The 16892-nt window shown below is 39.4% G+C and overlaps 1 protein-coding gene across 2 annotated transcripts in view; it reads left to right on the forward strand.

The window, feature by feature from the left end:
* LOC138973754 (uncharacterized) overlaps positions 1–16892 on the forward strand; it is a 279057-nt gene that overhangs the window by 196139 nt on the left and 66026 nt on the right. For both annotated transcript variants that reach the window (XM_070346471.1, XM_070346472.1), the window contains exons 6-7: positions 6930–6965; positions 13534–13569. In XM_070346471.1, coding sequence (XP_070202572.1) covers positions 6930–6965; positions 13534–13569 — 72 coding nt within the window. The remainder of the gene's footprint in view (positions 1–6929; positions 6966–13533; positions 13570–16892) is intronic.

A 16892-nucleotide genomic window follows, 5' to 3' on the forward strand; every position in this document is an offset into this window, starting at 1 on the left:
GTCAATTTGCAGCATTTTTTGACTCACATGCGAGGCAAAAGTGAGTCTATGTACTCACCCGAGTCGTCCGTCCGTCCGTCCGTCCGGAAAACTTTAACGTTGGATATTTCTTGGACACTATTCAGTCTATCAGTACCAAATTTGGCAAGATGGTGTATGATGACAAGGCCCCAAAAAACATACATAGCATCTTGACCTTGCTTCAAGGTCAAGGTCGCAGGGGCCATAAATGTTGCCTAAAAAACAGCTATTTTTCCCATTTTTCCATTTTCTCTGAAGTTTTTGAGATTGAATACCTCACCTATATATGATATATAGGGCAAAGTAAGCCCCATCTTTTGATACCAGTTTGGTTTTCCTTGCTTCAAGGTCAAGGTCACAGGAGCTCTTCAAAGTTGGATTGTATACATATTTTGAAGTGACCTTGACCCTGAACTATGGAAGATAACTGTTTCAAACTTAAAAATTATGTGGGGCACATGTTATGCTTTCATCATGAGACACATTTGGTCACATATGATCAAGGTCAAGGTCACTTTGACCCTTATGAAATGTGACCAAAATAAGGTAGTGAACCACTATAAGTGACCATATCTCATGGTAGAAAGAGCCAAAAAGCACCATTGTACTTCCTATGTCTTGAATTAACAGCTTTGTGTTGCATAACCTTGGATGACCTTGACCTGTCACATGTATTTTGGTAGGAAAAATGTGTAAAGCATGTGAGTCGTATGGGCTTTGCCCTTCTTGTTCTTTATTGTTCTTCTATATATACCCTTAAAACTAACACATAGTAAAAACAAATTGTAACAAGAAGTTCAAGGGAGATCATCTGAAGCTTTTTTTTTAAATCTGTAAAATTGCATAGTGACATCCTCCAAAAATAAAATGTCTTAAGAATAAAGGTATCTACACGGGTTGTCTACCTATTTCTAGATAGCATTGCTTTTAAATATAACTTTTTTTCTCAGAATATTTTTTTTAATAAGTTTTATTGAAGGGAGGCAATAAAAATTGGTTTACAAACATGTGTCCAATTGTGTGCTTAAAAATATTAACATTTCTTGTAGCCCCAAGAAGTGTGTTTTGTCTTGTAACTATTTTGATTTGAGAGCTTTAGCACTGAATGCTTTGCATCCTGGTGTGAATAGCATTGTAAAGCTTGCCTCTTGCTAATTTAGAGCAGTAGAATAGAAAGTAGCCTACTCCACAATATTTTTTCATACAAGAGAACCACGAGATTTGTTTTTATTCCGATGTTGCCTTTTCTATTCAATTAAATACTTGATCCTACGTGCAACACAAACCTTTTTTGTGTTGGTTTGTTTGTTTATTTTTATATTTTGTATGTATAGACCGTACTAGTGACCAGTCTTTCACCGCCGTATGATTGATCTGGAAATCTCCGCTAAGCAGTTCAATAACATAATGTGTACAAGGCTAAATCATTTCTGCTACTCCACTCAAAATATGTCTAACTACGCACTCGTACTCTCTCCCTAACATAACACTTGTTCATGCAAAATTGTTTGCGGATTAGTAAAATTTGCGTAAAATATTAAATTGCGATTTTTTTCATTTGTTGTTATTAAAAATAACGTTATCTTCAAAATAGATGAGTGTTTACTGAAGCGATAAACTATTTATACAAGTTAATAAGAATGGTTTGTAAGATCAAATACAAATCAGCAATACAACTGCTGTCGATAGATTACCCCCCTTGACTTCTCTGTCTGTTGGGTCAAACTACGCCAGACATTTCTTTTCTAGTGGCTCCATAGCATGAGATACAGGCTCTGAGTCTGAGGCAGAAACTGTTTCGTTCTGAACTTGAATACATCGGTTCGTTCCTCTCAGTTACATATGGTCTTTTAATTCCTTCTGGCGTTTCAATGCAACAGGTAATCAAGCCTTTGAGTGTTGCATACTGTATCAAGTTCTGGTGTACTGTATTAGCTATCGAGAAGTTTACGAGGTAGTTGCAGAATCGATGTTTGTACCTTTCTGGTCAGTTATCAGGAGATTAAAAAAATAATGACATATATGCAACATAAGAGGCTAAAAGGCAAGCAACGTGATGCCTCATATCTCTCGGTTGCTAGTCTTCATCGTTCATAGCATATGGTCATGGCTCAGAAAAGGTGTCCAATTTGTGGGACACTTGAGTCACAAATACAAACTCTTGGATTACTTTCCATTTTGGGGTCCAGCAAAACTGTTTATGTGTTTAGTTGTGTCTGGGCAGTAACAATGTATTTTCATCAATTACTGCGGAATGAATTGCATTTTAAATTTTAACTGGAGTGTGTTACATAACACCGTGTCACACATTGTTTTCTAATATACAGTTAACAGTAAACCTATTACACAATAAAAGTTAACTGCATTAGTTAGTATCTACCTTGATCTTTATTTGTGAAAAGTGGCATTCCCCAACAGCAATAATCTGCATATCTAGGTACCCTAGGAATGTGTGTATGTTACATGAACACCAATAAACAAAACAACGATCAAACAAGTACTCAAAGAACTGAAAAGATTACTGTTTCAGCAGTCAATCAATTCTTAGTTCCACACACTTCATACGGACAGTCTGCAAAAAAAATCAAATCAGAACAAGATGTGAAAATGTATTCAAACAAAAATCAACTTTCTGTGTCTCACAACACAGACATTCAAAACTGCGAAATTCCTATTTATTTTACACACACAACCTTAGAAATACATGTAATGGGAAGAGAAACAAGTACATAATAGTAAAGAGTTGAAATGCATCAATGATACCGGACCCGTTATTCCCATTATCAGTTATCTGTCAAGTCATTCCTAAAAGTTTCCAATGAGTGTGTTACATTTCACCAAAAAAATCAAACTTTAGGACACTGTCAAGATATTCACATGAAAAATGCATGCAAAAGAATGAAAAATGAAAGAGCAAAACCATAACAACCTAACAATGATGTCTTATGACTTCTACCATGCTCCAATTCACAATACAGAGAAGATTTTCTCACTTTTAACACTGAGTGTGTTACATTTCACCAAAAAAGTCTTACTTCACATTATTTTGTAAGGTATAAAGCATATATCCATCCACTTGGTAATGAAAACAATACACTGTGCAAAAAAACTTGATAAACCCAACAAAAAAATCTTAGGTTGAAGGCGGATTTTGAAGTTATCAAGGAAAATGCTGTTTATTCGCCAATGAGTGTGTTACAAAACACTGTCATAACATGAACAAAACATTGTTCATATTCAGTGCATTCAGTTAATTGTGAAATTAATTATAAGAATGACACCATGGTTGCTACACAACTATTGAAACTATTGTTGACACATTCCGACAGCAATAATCTGCATATCTCGGTACCCTAGGCAAGTGTGTGTGTTACATGAACACCAATAAACAAAACAACGATCAAACAAGTACTCAAAGAACTGAAAATTACCAATCCTTCAAAGTAAATTGTAACAAGAAGGGCAAAGCCCATACGACTCACATGCTTGACCTTGACCTTTACATGACCTTGACCTTCAGGGTCAAGGTCAAATAACTAAACCTAGCAATGACATCATACACTAAGAACTGCTTTACACATGTTTCCTACCAAAATACATGTGACCTTGACTCAAGATCAAGGTCATCCAAGGTCATGCAACACAAAGCTGTTAATTCAAGACATAGGAAGTACAATGGTGCTTATTGGCTCTTTCTACCATGAGATATGGTCACGTTTAGTGGTTCACTACCTTATTTTGGTCACATTTCATAAGGGTCAAAGTGACCTTGACCTTGATCATATGTGACCAAATGTGTCTCATGAGGAAAGCATAACATGTGCTTTTAAGTTTGAAACAGTTATCTTCCATAGTTCAGGGTCAAGGTCACTTCAAAATATGTATACAATCCAACTTTGAAGAGCTCCTGTGACCTTGACCTTGAGGCAAGGTAAACCAAACTGGTATCAAAAGATGGGGCTTACTTTGCCCTATATATCATATATAGGTGAGGTATTGAATCTCAAAAACTTCAGAGAAAATGGGAAAAATGTGAAAAATAGCTGTTTTTTAGACAACATTTATGGACCCTGCGACCTTGACCTTGAAGCAAGGTCAAGATGCTATGTATGTTTTTTGGGGCCTTGTCATCATACACCATCTTGTCAAATTTGGTACTGATAGACTGAATAGTGTCCAAGAAATATCCAACGTTAAAGTTTTCCGGACGGACGGACGGACGACTCGGGTGAGTACATACTCACTTTTGCTTCGCATGTGAGTCAAAAAAACACTCTAATTCAAAACAATAAACGCAGACATCCTTTTCTGTTTACTTGATTCATTCCTTACTTTGTTCCAGCAAGATTTAATTAATTTTCAAGATAACTCTACAAACGATTGGAGTGTGTTACCTCTCACGATGTGCGAGTGGTGTGAGTAACACACTCAACACTGTTCCTAAAAAAAACCACTCTAATTCAAAACAATAAACGCAGACATCATTTTCTGTTTACTTGATTCATTCCTTACTTTGTTCCAGCAAGATTTAATTAATTTTCAAGATAACTCTACAAACGATTGGAGTGTGTTACCTCTCACGATGTGCGAGTGGTGTGAGTAACACACTCAACACTGTTCCTAAAAAAAACCCCTCTAATTCAAAACAATAAACGCAGACATCATTTTCTGTTTACTTGATTCATTCCTTACTTTGTTCCAGCAAGATTTAAATAATTTTCAAGATAACTCTACAAACGATTGGAGTGTGTTACCTCTCACGATGTGCGAGTGGTGTGAGTAACACACTCAACACTGTTCCTAAAAAAAACCCACTCTAATTCAAAACAATAAACGCAGACATCATTTTCTGTTTACTTGATTCATTCCTTACTTTGTTCCAGCAAGATTTAAATAATTTTCAAGATAACTCTACAAACGATTGGAGTGTGTTACCTCTCACGATGTGCGAGTGGTGTGAGTAACACACTCAACACTGTTCCTAAAAAAAACCACTCTAATTCAAAACAATAAACGCAGACATCATTTTCTGTTTACTTGATTCATTCCTTACTTTGTTCCAGCAAGATTTAAATAATTTTCAAGATAACTCTACAAACGATTGGAGTGTGTTACCTCTCACGATGTGCGAGTGGTGTGAGTAACACACTCAACACTGTTCCTAAAAAAAACCACTCTAATTCAAAACAATAAACGCAGACATCATTTTCTGTTTACTTGATTCATTCCTTACTTTGTTCCAGCAAGATTTAAATAATTTTCAAGATAACTCTACAAACGATTGGAGTGTGTTACCTCTCACGATGTGCGAGTGGTGTGAGTAACGCACTCAATGTAAAAAAACATATATTTCTTTTTCCTGTAATTTATTTCATTAAATTGGCATGAAAACAAAGCACAAGGTGAACTGTATGGAAAGACTATAGAAAAGGCCAGAAAAAACACATGCAATGACATGAACGCTGAATAACTTGGGAAATTGGGTGAATCGTCTCAAACATATGTCTTTAAAAATCAAAATAAAGAAAAATCTTTGTCCTAAAAAATGCAAATTTTATCAAAACAAATCACAATAACACTTCTAACTTTCAGATGAAAAAAAAGGAAGTAAGTTGTTATTTAGTGAAAATAACAGTGTTTCAAACTGCAGGTGAGTACGTTACATACAACGAAAAACCAGTGGTTTTTATCTTGGCCGTTTACGTCCATCTCCTCCATGCCACACTGAGTTCTGAGTTCGAGACAGTCAATGCAACTTTGTAGCAGACGATAGAACAGTTGTTTCCATCGTTGGAAGTCAGGAACATGTCGATAAACAACTTTGATTTACGTTGTTACTTTTCGCGGTAACACGAAAGTACACAACAACGAACTTAAGACTTATTTTCATTGCTTTGTCTTCTGTGTTTGTGCATATTTTTTGTTTTAAGTAGTAGATTGTTCTTTCTTGTCCAAGTTTATCGCTTAGTTCAACGTCTGTCATCATTATTAAAAGCGCGGCAAAAGCTAAAACTGCCTACGTGACTCCAAACACGAAAAGTAACATACTCACCGTTGGATCTAAACTTGATCTCAGCCGACTGTTGGGGTGAGGTACTGGTTATCGTGCAGTATGTAAACAATAACTAACACCTTCTCTTTCCCTCTCCATCAAGTTCTTATCCAAGCAGTGTGTGTAGTACGCACAAATACGACGTTTCGACACCAAGTAAAAAAGTGTCCCAACTTCCGGCCCAAAAATCGACGTAAATTCACTCTACTATTGCGCCTTGCTCGAAAACAAAGTCATCAAACCTTTCGGTTTCTACCAGAATAGTAACTGTATTCATATCTGCACCCCGTGTCAGTACTTTCAAAGGTAGAATAAACCATAACTGAGCGTGTGGGGCGTTTGAATGGGGCAAGGGTGGAGTTCGACGCCATTTCTGAGCCGTGACCATATAGCAATACCATTTGTTGTTTGTTTGTTTGTTTGCTTAACGCCCAGCCGACCACGAAGGGCCATATCAGGGCGGTGCTGCTTTGACATATCAATCAATCAATCAATCAATATGAGGCTTATATCGCGCGTATTCCGTGGGTACAGTTCTAAGCGCAGGGATTTATTTTTTGTATTTTTTATTTTGTAAACACATTTTTTTATGCAATTTATATCGCGCACATATTCAAGGCGCAGGGATTTATTTATGCCGTGTGAGATGGATTTTGTTTTTACACAATACATCACGCATTCACATCGGCCAGAAGATCGCAGCCATTTCGGCGCATATCCTACTTTTCACGGCCTATTATTCCAAGTCACACGGGTATTTTGGTGGACATTTTTATCTATGCCTATACAATTTTGCCAGGAAAGATATATAGCATGGATGGACGGAGGTGTAACTTTTACATGTTTCGTTTTACAGACGAGACGAACGGGAGTGACGCATTAAGGCCAAGGGGTATGTGTATATAACCTTTTCTCTATTGCTAAAATTAACGTCTTCAATAGTACGTTAGATGTATGTCTAAGTTTAATATTTTACAAAATAACGTTAAGAATAGATGCGTGAAATGTACCGGTGCCCTCCGCAATTATTGGGCCTGGTGTTGCTTCAGGCACACTTTTTCTCTCATGTACCTTGCGTTGTCTGTACCTTGTGTAGTGTGTACCTTATGTTGTGTTCCCTTGTGTTTTCTGTAACTTGTGTTGTGTGTACCTTGTGTTTTCTTATACAAGTGCTGTCTTCTAAACAGAATATTCTCTTCTTCTCAGCTTCCTCAGCTTCAAAAGCTTTTGCTCTTTCTGATTCTTTTGCTTCTATTTCAGCTTTTACCACGTCTGCCTGTCTCGAGTTAGCTCTTTCTTTCGCTTCTATTTCAGCTTTTACCACGTCTGCCTGTCTCGAGTTAGCTCTTTCTTTCGCTTCTATTTTAGCTTTTACCACGTCTGCCTGTCTCGACTTATCTCTTTCTTTCGCTTCTATTTCAGCTTTTTCCACATCTGCCTGTCTCGAGTTAGCTCTTTTTTTCGCTTCTATTTCAGATTTTTCCACATCTGCCTGTCTCGAGTTAGCTCTTTCTTTCGCTTCTCTTTCAGCTTTTTCCACGTCTGCCTGTGTCGAGTTAGCTCTTTCTTTGGCTTCTATTTCACCTTTTTCCACAACTGCCTGTCTCGAGTTAGCTCTTTCTTTCGCTTCTATTTCATCTTTTTCCACGTCAGTCTGTCTCGAGTTAGCTTTTTCTTTCGCTTCTATTTCAGCTTTTTCCACATCTGCCTGTCTCGAGTTAGCTCTTTCTTTCGTTTCTATTTCAGCTTTTTCCACATCTGCCTGTCTCGAGTTAGCTCTTTCTTTTGTTTCTATTTCAGCTTTGTCCACATCTGCCTGTCTCGAGTTAGCTCTTTCTTTTGTTTCTATTTCAGCTTTTTCCACATCTGCCTCTCTCGAGTTAGCTCTTTCTTTTGTTTCTATTTCAGCTTTGTCCACATCTGCCTGTCTCGAGTTAGCTCTTTCTTTCGCTTCTATTTCAGCTTTTTCCACATCTGCCTGTCTCGGGTTAGCTCTTTCTTTCGCTTCTATTTCAGCTTGTTCCACATCTGCCTGTCTCGAGTTAGCTCTTTCTTTCGCTTCTATTTTAGCCTTTTCCACATCTGCCTGTCTGGAGTTAGCTCTTTCTTTCGCTTCTATTTCAGCCTTTTCCACATCTGCCTGTCTGGAGTTAGCTCTTTCTTTCGCTTCTATTTCAGCTTTTTCCACATCTGCCTGTCTCGAGTTAGCTCTTTCTTTCTCTTCTATTTCAGCCTTTTCCACATCTGCCTGTCTGGAGTTAGATCTTTATTTCGCTTTTATTTCACCATTTTCACGTTTGGCTGTCTCGAGTTAGCTCTTTCTTTCGCTTCTACACTACTCACAAAAAGTTAAGGATCACTATGAAAAAACAGGTGCTGAATAAAATCAGTTCGCTACTGTTATTTATTTCTCAGTCAAACCAAATTGTTATGAATTCTTATTCAGCTGTAAGTGGGCGATGTTGTGTTAGTGGGAACATTGCATGAGATTCTCTACTACTGAGCTTGGTAGCAAAAGAAAAAGCGAAAACTTGCAAAAAAGGACCTTGTTTTGGACCGTTCAGCCCGAACACATAGCACAAACCACATGGAAAAACCATTATGCACGTGCAAGCACTGCTGTTTATGTGTGAGATGCTGTCACTTGCTTGGCTTTTTGAGAAGACATACCACCAGTATTAGGCATTATCTGACAATGCCTCCACGACGAAAATTGAACGAGTTTGAGAGAGGACGAGCTGTTGCATGGTTCCAAGATGTGTCCTCAAGCGAGAAGTGGCCAGGCGACTTCACGTGTCCATCTCGGTCATTGTCAGACTGATTCAACGTTTCACAGCCACTGGGAGGGTCCAGGAAAGACGCAGACCTGGGCGACCAAAGAAGAAAACTCCACGTGAAGATCGTCTCATTGAACGACTAGCCTTGCAAACAAGAACAGCCTCTTCCAGCATTATTCAAAGGCAGCTGAGGGTGGCTACTAACACTAACATCAGCCAGCAGACCATACGGGATCGCCTTCATGGGTTTAACCTCCGTTCTCGTCGCCCAGCTGTACGGCCACGCTTAACTCCAGCCCATAAGGCAGCACGCCGCGCCTTCTGAAGACATCACGTGAGGTGGACACGTCAGCAATGGTCCCAGGTCCTGTTCAGTGATGAATCACGCTTCACCCTGAACCACAACGACGACCGGCTGAGGGTCTGGAGACGCCAAGGGGAACGCTACATTGTCGCCACTGTCCAAGAAAAGGTGGCCTTTGGTGGAGGTTCTGTAATGGTCTGGGGGGCTTCAGCCTTCACCACAGAACACCCTTGTTTTATGGACAGGGTAACCTGACTGGCCTCCGATACCGGGATGAGATCCTTCGACCGCTGGCTGTGCCTACACTGCAGCAGATGGGACCGCAGGCTGTCTACCAGGATGACAACACTCGCCCCCACAGGGCAAGGGTGGTCAACGACGTCCTGCAGCAGTCTGGAGTCAACAGAATGGAATGGCCAGCATGCAGTCCCGATCTCAATCCGATTGAGAACGTCTGGGATGAGTTGGATCGCCAAGTGAGGAGCAACCACCCCCCTCCCAGGGATGTCCAGCACCTCTACCAGATGCTGCAGGCTGAGTGGCAGGCGCTTCCACAGAGGATCTTCACCACCCTGGTCAACTCTATGAGGACTCGCTGCGTCGAGTGCCAGAACAGCCAGGGCGATTACACGCATTACTGAACTTTTGGGAGCATCTGAATGCCATGTCTTGTGATTTCAACGACTTTGTGAAATTAAATTTCGATACGTACACACTTTGATAAAATGTACAGACCAAACGATTGCTCGAAATTGAAGGAAATGTTGTATCGTTATCACTAAAGCATTGAACTAAACGTTTGCCAAATACCAACGCATTGGCTTTCTTATTTGGAAAGTTATGAATGTGTGTGCAAGTGATCCTTAACTTTTTGTGATTAGCTTATTTAGGCTTTTTCCACATCTGCCTGTCTCGAGTTAGCTTTTTCTTTCGCTTCTATTTCAGCTTTTTCCACATCTGCCTGTCTCGAGTTACATTTTACACAACATTTAGGAAAGTAAAATATATTGATGTGACACGATTATATAGATAAGATCACAAAATTCAAACAAGTAGTCCTGACTACTCAAGTTTGCGTCGGCCAGCTGTAAGTGTCACTCATGGGGTGATGGAGAAGGAGGGATCAGGGGGGGGGGGGGTGTGGAATAGTGGATACGAGTTACCGGTTTAGAGGAGGGTCATTGCCAATCTGGTTGGAGGGTTCTCTCTCCTGATTCCTCTGTCCCATCACTGCAAGTTTCAGTCAGCTCGGGTCTCGCAATCGCAGTCAACGTATATGGAGACTGGATGGCCACTCGACTGGGAATGCACACGGGAACCCTGATTATTAAGAGAACCATTAATGAGTCACATTTGAATGGACGTAGAGGAGAAGTCTGTTTCTAGTTCATTCACCCACACAGAGACACGGACATATGACAACAACAACATTATAAATCGTATTATTATATTACTCATTTATATAACCTATTCTCTCTTTGCAACTGCCATTCATAATATCTCTGTACAGGCTTCTCACAATCCTGATGAAGCTACTTCCATTCTCATGTTCACAACTAAATTCATTTCACACATTCATTCTTTTCACGGTTTGCACGCACTACCTCAGTCTCACGGGATTTTGGTCTCCCTTCATTTCTATAACTCGACTGAACGCTGACACAACCTGTGGAAATAATTCTGGCCATTTATCCCATGACCTGCCTCTTTGTCTCTGTTAACTGAGGAGGTGATTATTCTGAATATTCCATCACAACCGAGTTTCGATCTCAACTGTCATTGGTCATTGTCTTTGATTTCAGAGTACAATTGAATAATTTATAGAGGTCATCTGCATATTCAGAGTTTACAGATGGACTACTTTTTACATTTAGTCAAGTTTTGACTAAATGTTTTAACGTAGAGGGGGGAATCGAGACGAGGGTCGTGGTGTATGTGTGTGTTTCTGTCTGTCTGTCTGTCTGTCTGTGTGTGTGTGTGTGTGTGTGTGTGTGTGTGTGTGTGTGTGTGTGTGTGTGTGTGTGTGTGTGTGTGTAGAGCGATTCAGACTAAACTACTGGACTGATCTTTATGAAATTTGACATGAGAGTTCCTGGGTATGATATCCCCAGACGTTTTTTATTTTGTATTTTTTTGATAAATGTCTTTGATGACGTCATATCCGGCTTTTCGTGAAAGTTGAGGTGGCACTGTCACGCTCTCATTTTTCAACCAAATTGGTTGAAATTTTGGTCAATTAATCTTCGACGAAGCCCGGACTTCGGTATTGCATTTCTTATAAATATTGCTTTTTCGAAATCAATTTAAAAACACTTTCATCTTATTCCTTGTCGGTTCCTGATTCCAAAAACATATAGATATGATATGTTTGGATTAAAAACACGCTCAGAAAGGGAAAACGAAGAGAGGTACAGAAAAGCGTGCTATCCTTCTCAGCGCAACTACTACCCCGCTCTTCTTGTCAATTTCACTGCCTTCGCCATGAGCGGTGGACTGACGATGCTACGAGTATACGGTCTTGCTGAAAAATTGCATTGCGTTCAGTTTCATTCTGTATACCCTTAAAACTAACACATAGTAAAAACAAATTGTAACAAGAAGTGTTTGTTCAAGGGAGATCATCTGAAGCTTTTTTTTTAAATCTGTAAAATTGCATAGTGACATCCTCCAAAAATAAAATGTCTTAAGAATAAAGGTATCTACACGGGTTGTCTACCTATTTCTAGATAGCATTGCTTTTAAATATAACTTTTTTTCTCAGAATATTTTTTTTAATAAGTTTTATTGAAGGGAGGCAATAAAAATTGTTTTACAAACATGTGTCCAATTGTGTGCTTAAAAATATTAACATTTCTTGTAGCCCCAAGAAGTGTGTTTTGTCTTGTAACTATTTTGATTTGAGAGCTTTAGCACTGAATGCTTTGCATCCTGGTGTGAATAGCATTGTAAAGCTTGCCTCTTGCTAATTTAGAGCAGTAGAATAGAAAGTAGCCTACTCCACAATATTTTTTCATACAAGAGAACCACGAGATTTGTTTTTATTCCGATGTTGCCTTTTCTATTCAATTAAATACTTGATCCTACGTGCAACACAAACCTTTTTTGTGTTGGTTTGTTTGTTTATTTTTATATTTTGTATGTATAGACCGTACTAGTGACCAGTCTTTCACCGCCGTATGATTGATCTGGAAATCTCCGCTAAGCAGTTCAATAACATAATGTGTACAAGGCTAAATCATTTCTGCTACTCCACTCAAAATATGTCTAACTACGCACTCGTACTCTCTCCCTAACATAACACTTGTTCATGCAAAATTGTTTGCGGATTAGTAAAATTTGCGTAAAATATTAAATTGCGATTTTTTTCATGTGTTGTTATTAAAAATAACGTTATCTTCAAAATAGATGAGTGTTTACTGAAGCGATAAACTATTTATACAAGTTAATAAGAATGGTTTGTAAGATCAAATACAAATCAGCAATACAACTGCTGTCGATAGATTACCCCCCTTGACTTCTCTGTCTGTTGGGTCAAACTACGCCAGACATTTCTTTTCTAGTGGCTCCATAGCATGAGATACAGGCTCTGAGTCTGAGGCAGAAACTGTTTCGTTCTGAACTTGAATACATCGGTTCGTTCCTCTCAGTTACATATGGTCTTTTAATTCCTTCTGGCGTTTCAATGCAACAGGTAATCAAGCCTTTGAGTGTTGCATACTGTATCAAGTTCTGGTGTACTGTATTAGCTATCGAGAAGTTTACGAGGTAGTTGCAGAATCGATGTTTGTACCTTTCTGGTCAGTTATCAGGAGATTAAAAAAATAATGACATATATGCAACATAAGAGGCTAAAAGGCAAGAAACTTGATGCCTCATCTCTCTCGGTTGCTAGTCTTCATCGTTCATAGCATATAGCAATACCATTTGTTGTTTGTTTGTTTGTTTGCTTAACGCCCAGCCGACCACGAAGGGCCATATCAGGGCGGTGCTGCTTTGACATATCAATCAATCAATCAATCAATATGAGGCTTATATCGCGCGTATTCCGTGGGTACAGTTCTAAGCGCAGGGATTTATTTTTTGTATTTTTTATTTTGTAAACACATTTTTTTATGCAATTTATATCGCGCACATATTCAAGGCGCAGGGATTTATTTATGCCGTGTGAGATGGATTTTGTTTTTACACAATACATCACGCATTCACATCGGCCAGAAGATCGCAGCCATTTCGGCGCATATCCTACTTTTCACGGCCTATTATTCCAAGTCACACGGGTATTTTGGTGGACATTTTTATCTATGCCTATACAATTTTGCCAGGAAAGATATATAGCATGGATGGACGGAGGTGTAACTTTTACATGTATCGTTTTACAGACGAGACGAACGGGAGTGACGCATTAAGGCCAAGGGGTATGTGTATATAACCTTTTCTCTATTGCTAAAATTAACGTCTTCAATAGTATGTTAGATGTATGTCTAAGTTTAATATTTTACAAAATTACGTTAAGAATAGATGCGTGAAATGTACCGGTGCCCTCCGCAATTATTGGGCCTGGTGTTGCTTCAGGCACACTTTTTCTCTCATGTACCTTGCGTTGTCTGTACCTTGTGTAGTGTGTACCTTATGTTGTGTTCCCTTGTGTTTTCTGTAAATTGTGTTGTGTGTACCTTGTGTTTTCTTATACAAGTGCTGTCTTCTAAACAGAATATTCTCTTCTTCTCAGCTTCCTCAGCTTCAAAAGCTTTTGCTCTTTCTGATTCTTTTGCTTCTATTTCAGCTTTTACCACGTCTGCCTGTCTCGAGTTAGCTCTTTCTTTCGCTTCTATTTCAGCTTTTACCACGTCTGCCTGTCTCGAGTTAGCTCTTTCTTTCGCTTCTATTTCAGCTTTTACCACGTCTGCCTGTCTCGAGTTAGCTCTTTCTTTCGCTTCTATTTTAGCTTTTACCACGTCTGCCTGTCTCGACTTATCTCTTTCTTTCGCTTCTATTTCAGCTTTTTCCACATCTGCCTGTCTCGAGTTAGCTCTTTTTTTCGCTTCTATTTCAGATTTTTCCACATCTGCCTGTCTCGAGTTAGCTCTTTCTTTCGCTTCTCTTTCAGCTTTTTCCACGTCTGCCTGTGTCGAGTTAGCTCTTTCTTTGGCTTCTATTTCACCTTTTTCCACAACTGCCTGTCTCGAGTTAGCTCTTTCTTTCGCTTCTATTTCATCTTTTTCCACGTCAGTCTGTCTCGAGTTAGCTTTTTCTTTCGCTTCTATTTCAGCTTTTTCCACATCTGCCTGTCTCGAGTTAGCTCTTTCTTTCGTTTCTATTTCAGCTTTTTCCACATCTGCCTCTCTCGAGTTAGCTCTTTCTTTTGTTTCTATTTCAGCTTTGTCCACATCTGCCTGTCTCGAGTTAGCTCTTTCTTTCGCTTCTATTTCAGCTTTTTCCACATCTGCCTGTCTCGGGTTAGCTCTTTCTTTCGCTTCTATTTCAGCTTGTTCCACATCTGCCTGTCTCGAGTTAGCTCTTTCTTTCGCTTCTATTTTAGCCTTTTCCACATCTGCCTGTCTGGAGTTAGCTCTTTCTTTCGCTTCTATTTCAGCCTTTTCCACATCTGCCTGTCTGGAGTTAGCTCTTTCTTTCGCTTCTATTTCAGCTTTTTCCACATCTGCCTGTCTCGAGTTAGCTCTTTCTTTCGTTTCTATTTCAGCTTTTTCCACATCTGCCTCTCTCGAGTTAGCTCTTTCTTTCGCTTCTATTTAAGCTTTTTCCACATCTGCCTGTCTCGAGTTAGCTCTTTCTTTCTCTTCTATTTCAGCCTTTTCCACATCTGCCTGTCTGGAGTTAGATCTTTATTTCGCTTTTATTTCACCATTTTCACGTTTGGCTGTCTCGAGTTAGCTCTTTCTTTCGCTTCTATTTAAGCTTTTTCCACATCTGCCTGTCTCGAGTTAGCTTTTTCTTTCGCTTCTATTTCAGCTTTTTCCACATCTGCCTGTCTCGAGTTACATTTTACACAACATTTAGGAAAGTAAAATATATTGATGTGACACGATTATATAGATAAGATCACAAAATTCAAACAAGTAGTCCTGACTACTCAAGTTTGCGTCGGCCAGCTGTAAGTGTCACTCATGGGGTGATGGAGAAGGAGGGATCAGGGGGGGGGGGGGGGAATAGTGGATACGAGTTACCGGTTTAGAGGAGGGTCATTGCCAATCTGGTTGGAGGGTTCTCTCTCCTGATTCCTCTGTCCCATCACTGCAAGTTTCAGTCAGCTCGGGTCTCGCAATCGCAGTCAACGTATATGGAGACTGGATGGCCACTCGACTGGGAATGCACACGGGAACCCTGATTATTAAGAGAACCATTAATGAGTCACATTTGAATGGACGTAGAGGAGAAGTCTGTTTCTAGTTCATTCACCCACACAGAGACACGGACATATGACAACAACAACATTATAAATCGTATTATTATATAACTCATTTATATAACCTATTCTCTCTTTGCAACTGCCATTCATAATATCTCTGTACAGGCTTCTCACAATCCTGATGAAGCTACTTCCATTCTCATGTTCACAACTAAATTCATTTCACACATTCATTCTTTTCACGGTTTGCACGCACTACCTCAGTCTCACGGGATTTTGGTCTCCCTTCATTTCTATAACTCGACTGAACGCTGACACAACCTGTGGAAATAATTCTGGCCATTTATCCCATGACCTGCCTCTTTGTCTCTGTTAACTGAGGAGGTGATTATTCTGAATATTCCATCACAACCGAGTTTCGATCTCAACTGTCATTGGTCATTGTCTTTGATTTCAGAGTACAATTGAATAATTTATAGAGGTCATCTGCATATTCAGAGTTTACAGATGGACTACTTTTTACATTTAGTCAAGTTTTGGGGAATCGAGACGAGGGTCGTGGTGTATGTGTGTGTTTCTGTCTGTGTGTCTGTCTGTGTGTGTGTGTGTGTGTGTGTGTGTGTGTGTGTGTGTGTGTGTGTGTGTGTGTGTGTAGAGCGATTCAGACTAAACTACTGGACCGATCTTTATGAAATTTGACATGAGAGTTCCTGGGTATGATATCCCCAGACGTTTTTTTTTTCATTTTTTTGATAAATGTCTTTGATGACGTCATATCCGGCTTTTCGTGAAAGTTGAGGTGGCACTGTCACGCTCTCATTTTTCAACCAAATTGGTTGAAATTTTGGTCAATTAATCTTCGACGAAGCCCGGACTTCGGTATTGCATTTCTTATAAATATTGCTTTTTCGAAATCTATTTAAAAACACTTTCATCTTATTCCTTGTCGGTTCCTGATTCCAAAAACATATAGATATGATATGTTTGGATTAAAAACACGCTCAGAAAGGGAAAACGAAGAGAGGTACAGAAAAGCGTGCTATCCTTCTCAGCGCAACTACTACCCCGCTCTTCTTGTCAATTTCACTGCCTTCGCCATGAGCGGTGGACTGACGATGCTACGAGAATACGGTCTTGCTGAAAAATTGCATTGCGTTCAGTTTCATTCTGTGAGTTTGACAGCTACTTGACTAAATGTATTTTCGCCTTACGCGACTTGTTTTCAACATAGGACTGAAATATTTTGTGGTGTCAAAGTCAATATCACGTATAGGTACAGGCCTACATGTGTCAATATTGAGAAAATAAAGAATACTTCATACGATACGCACATTCTGCATGGATTTAAAGAGCGGAGTCGAGATATTTCGC

This window comes from Littorina saxatilis, linkage group LG8 (assembly GCF_037325665.1).
Source record: "Littorina saxatilis isolate snail1 linkage group LG8, US_GU_Lsax_2.0, whole genome shotgun sequence".
Lineage (NCBI taxonomy): Eukaryota > Metazoa > Mollusca > Gastropoda > Littorinimorpha > Littorinidae > Littorina > Littorina saxatilis.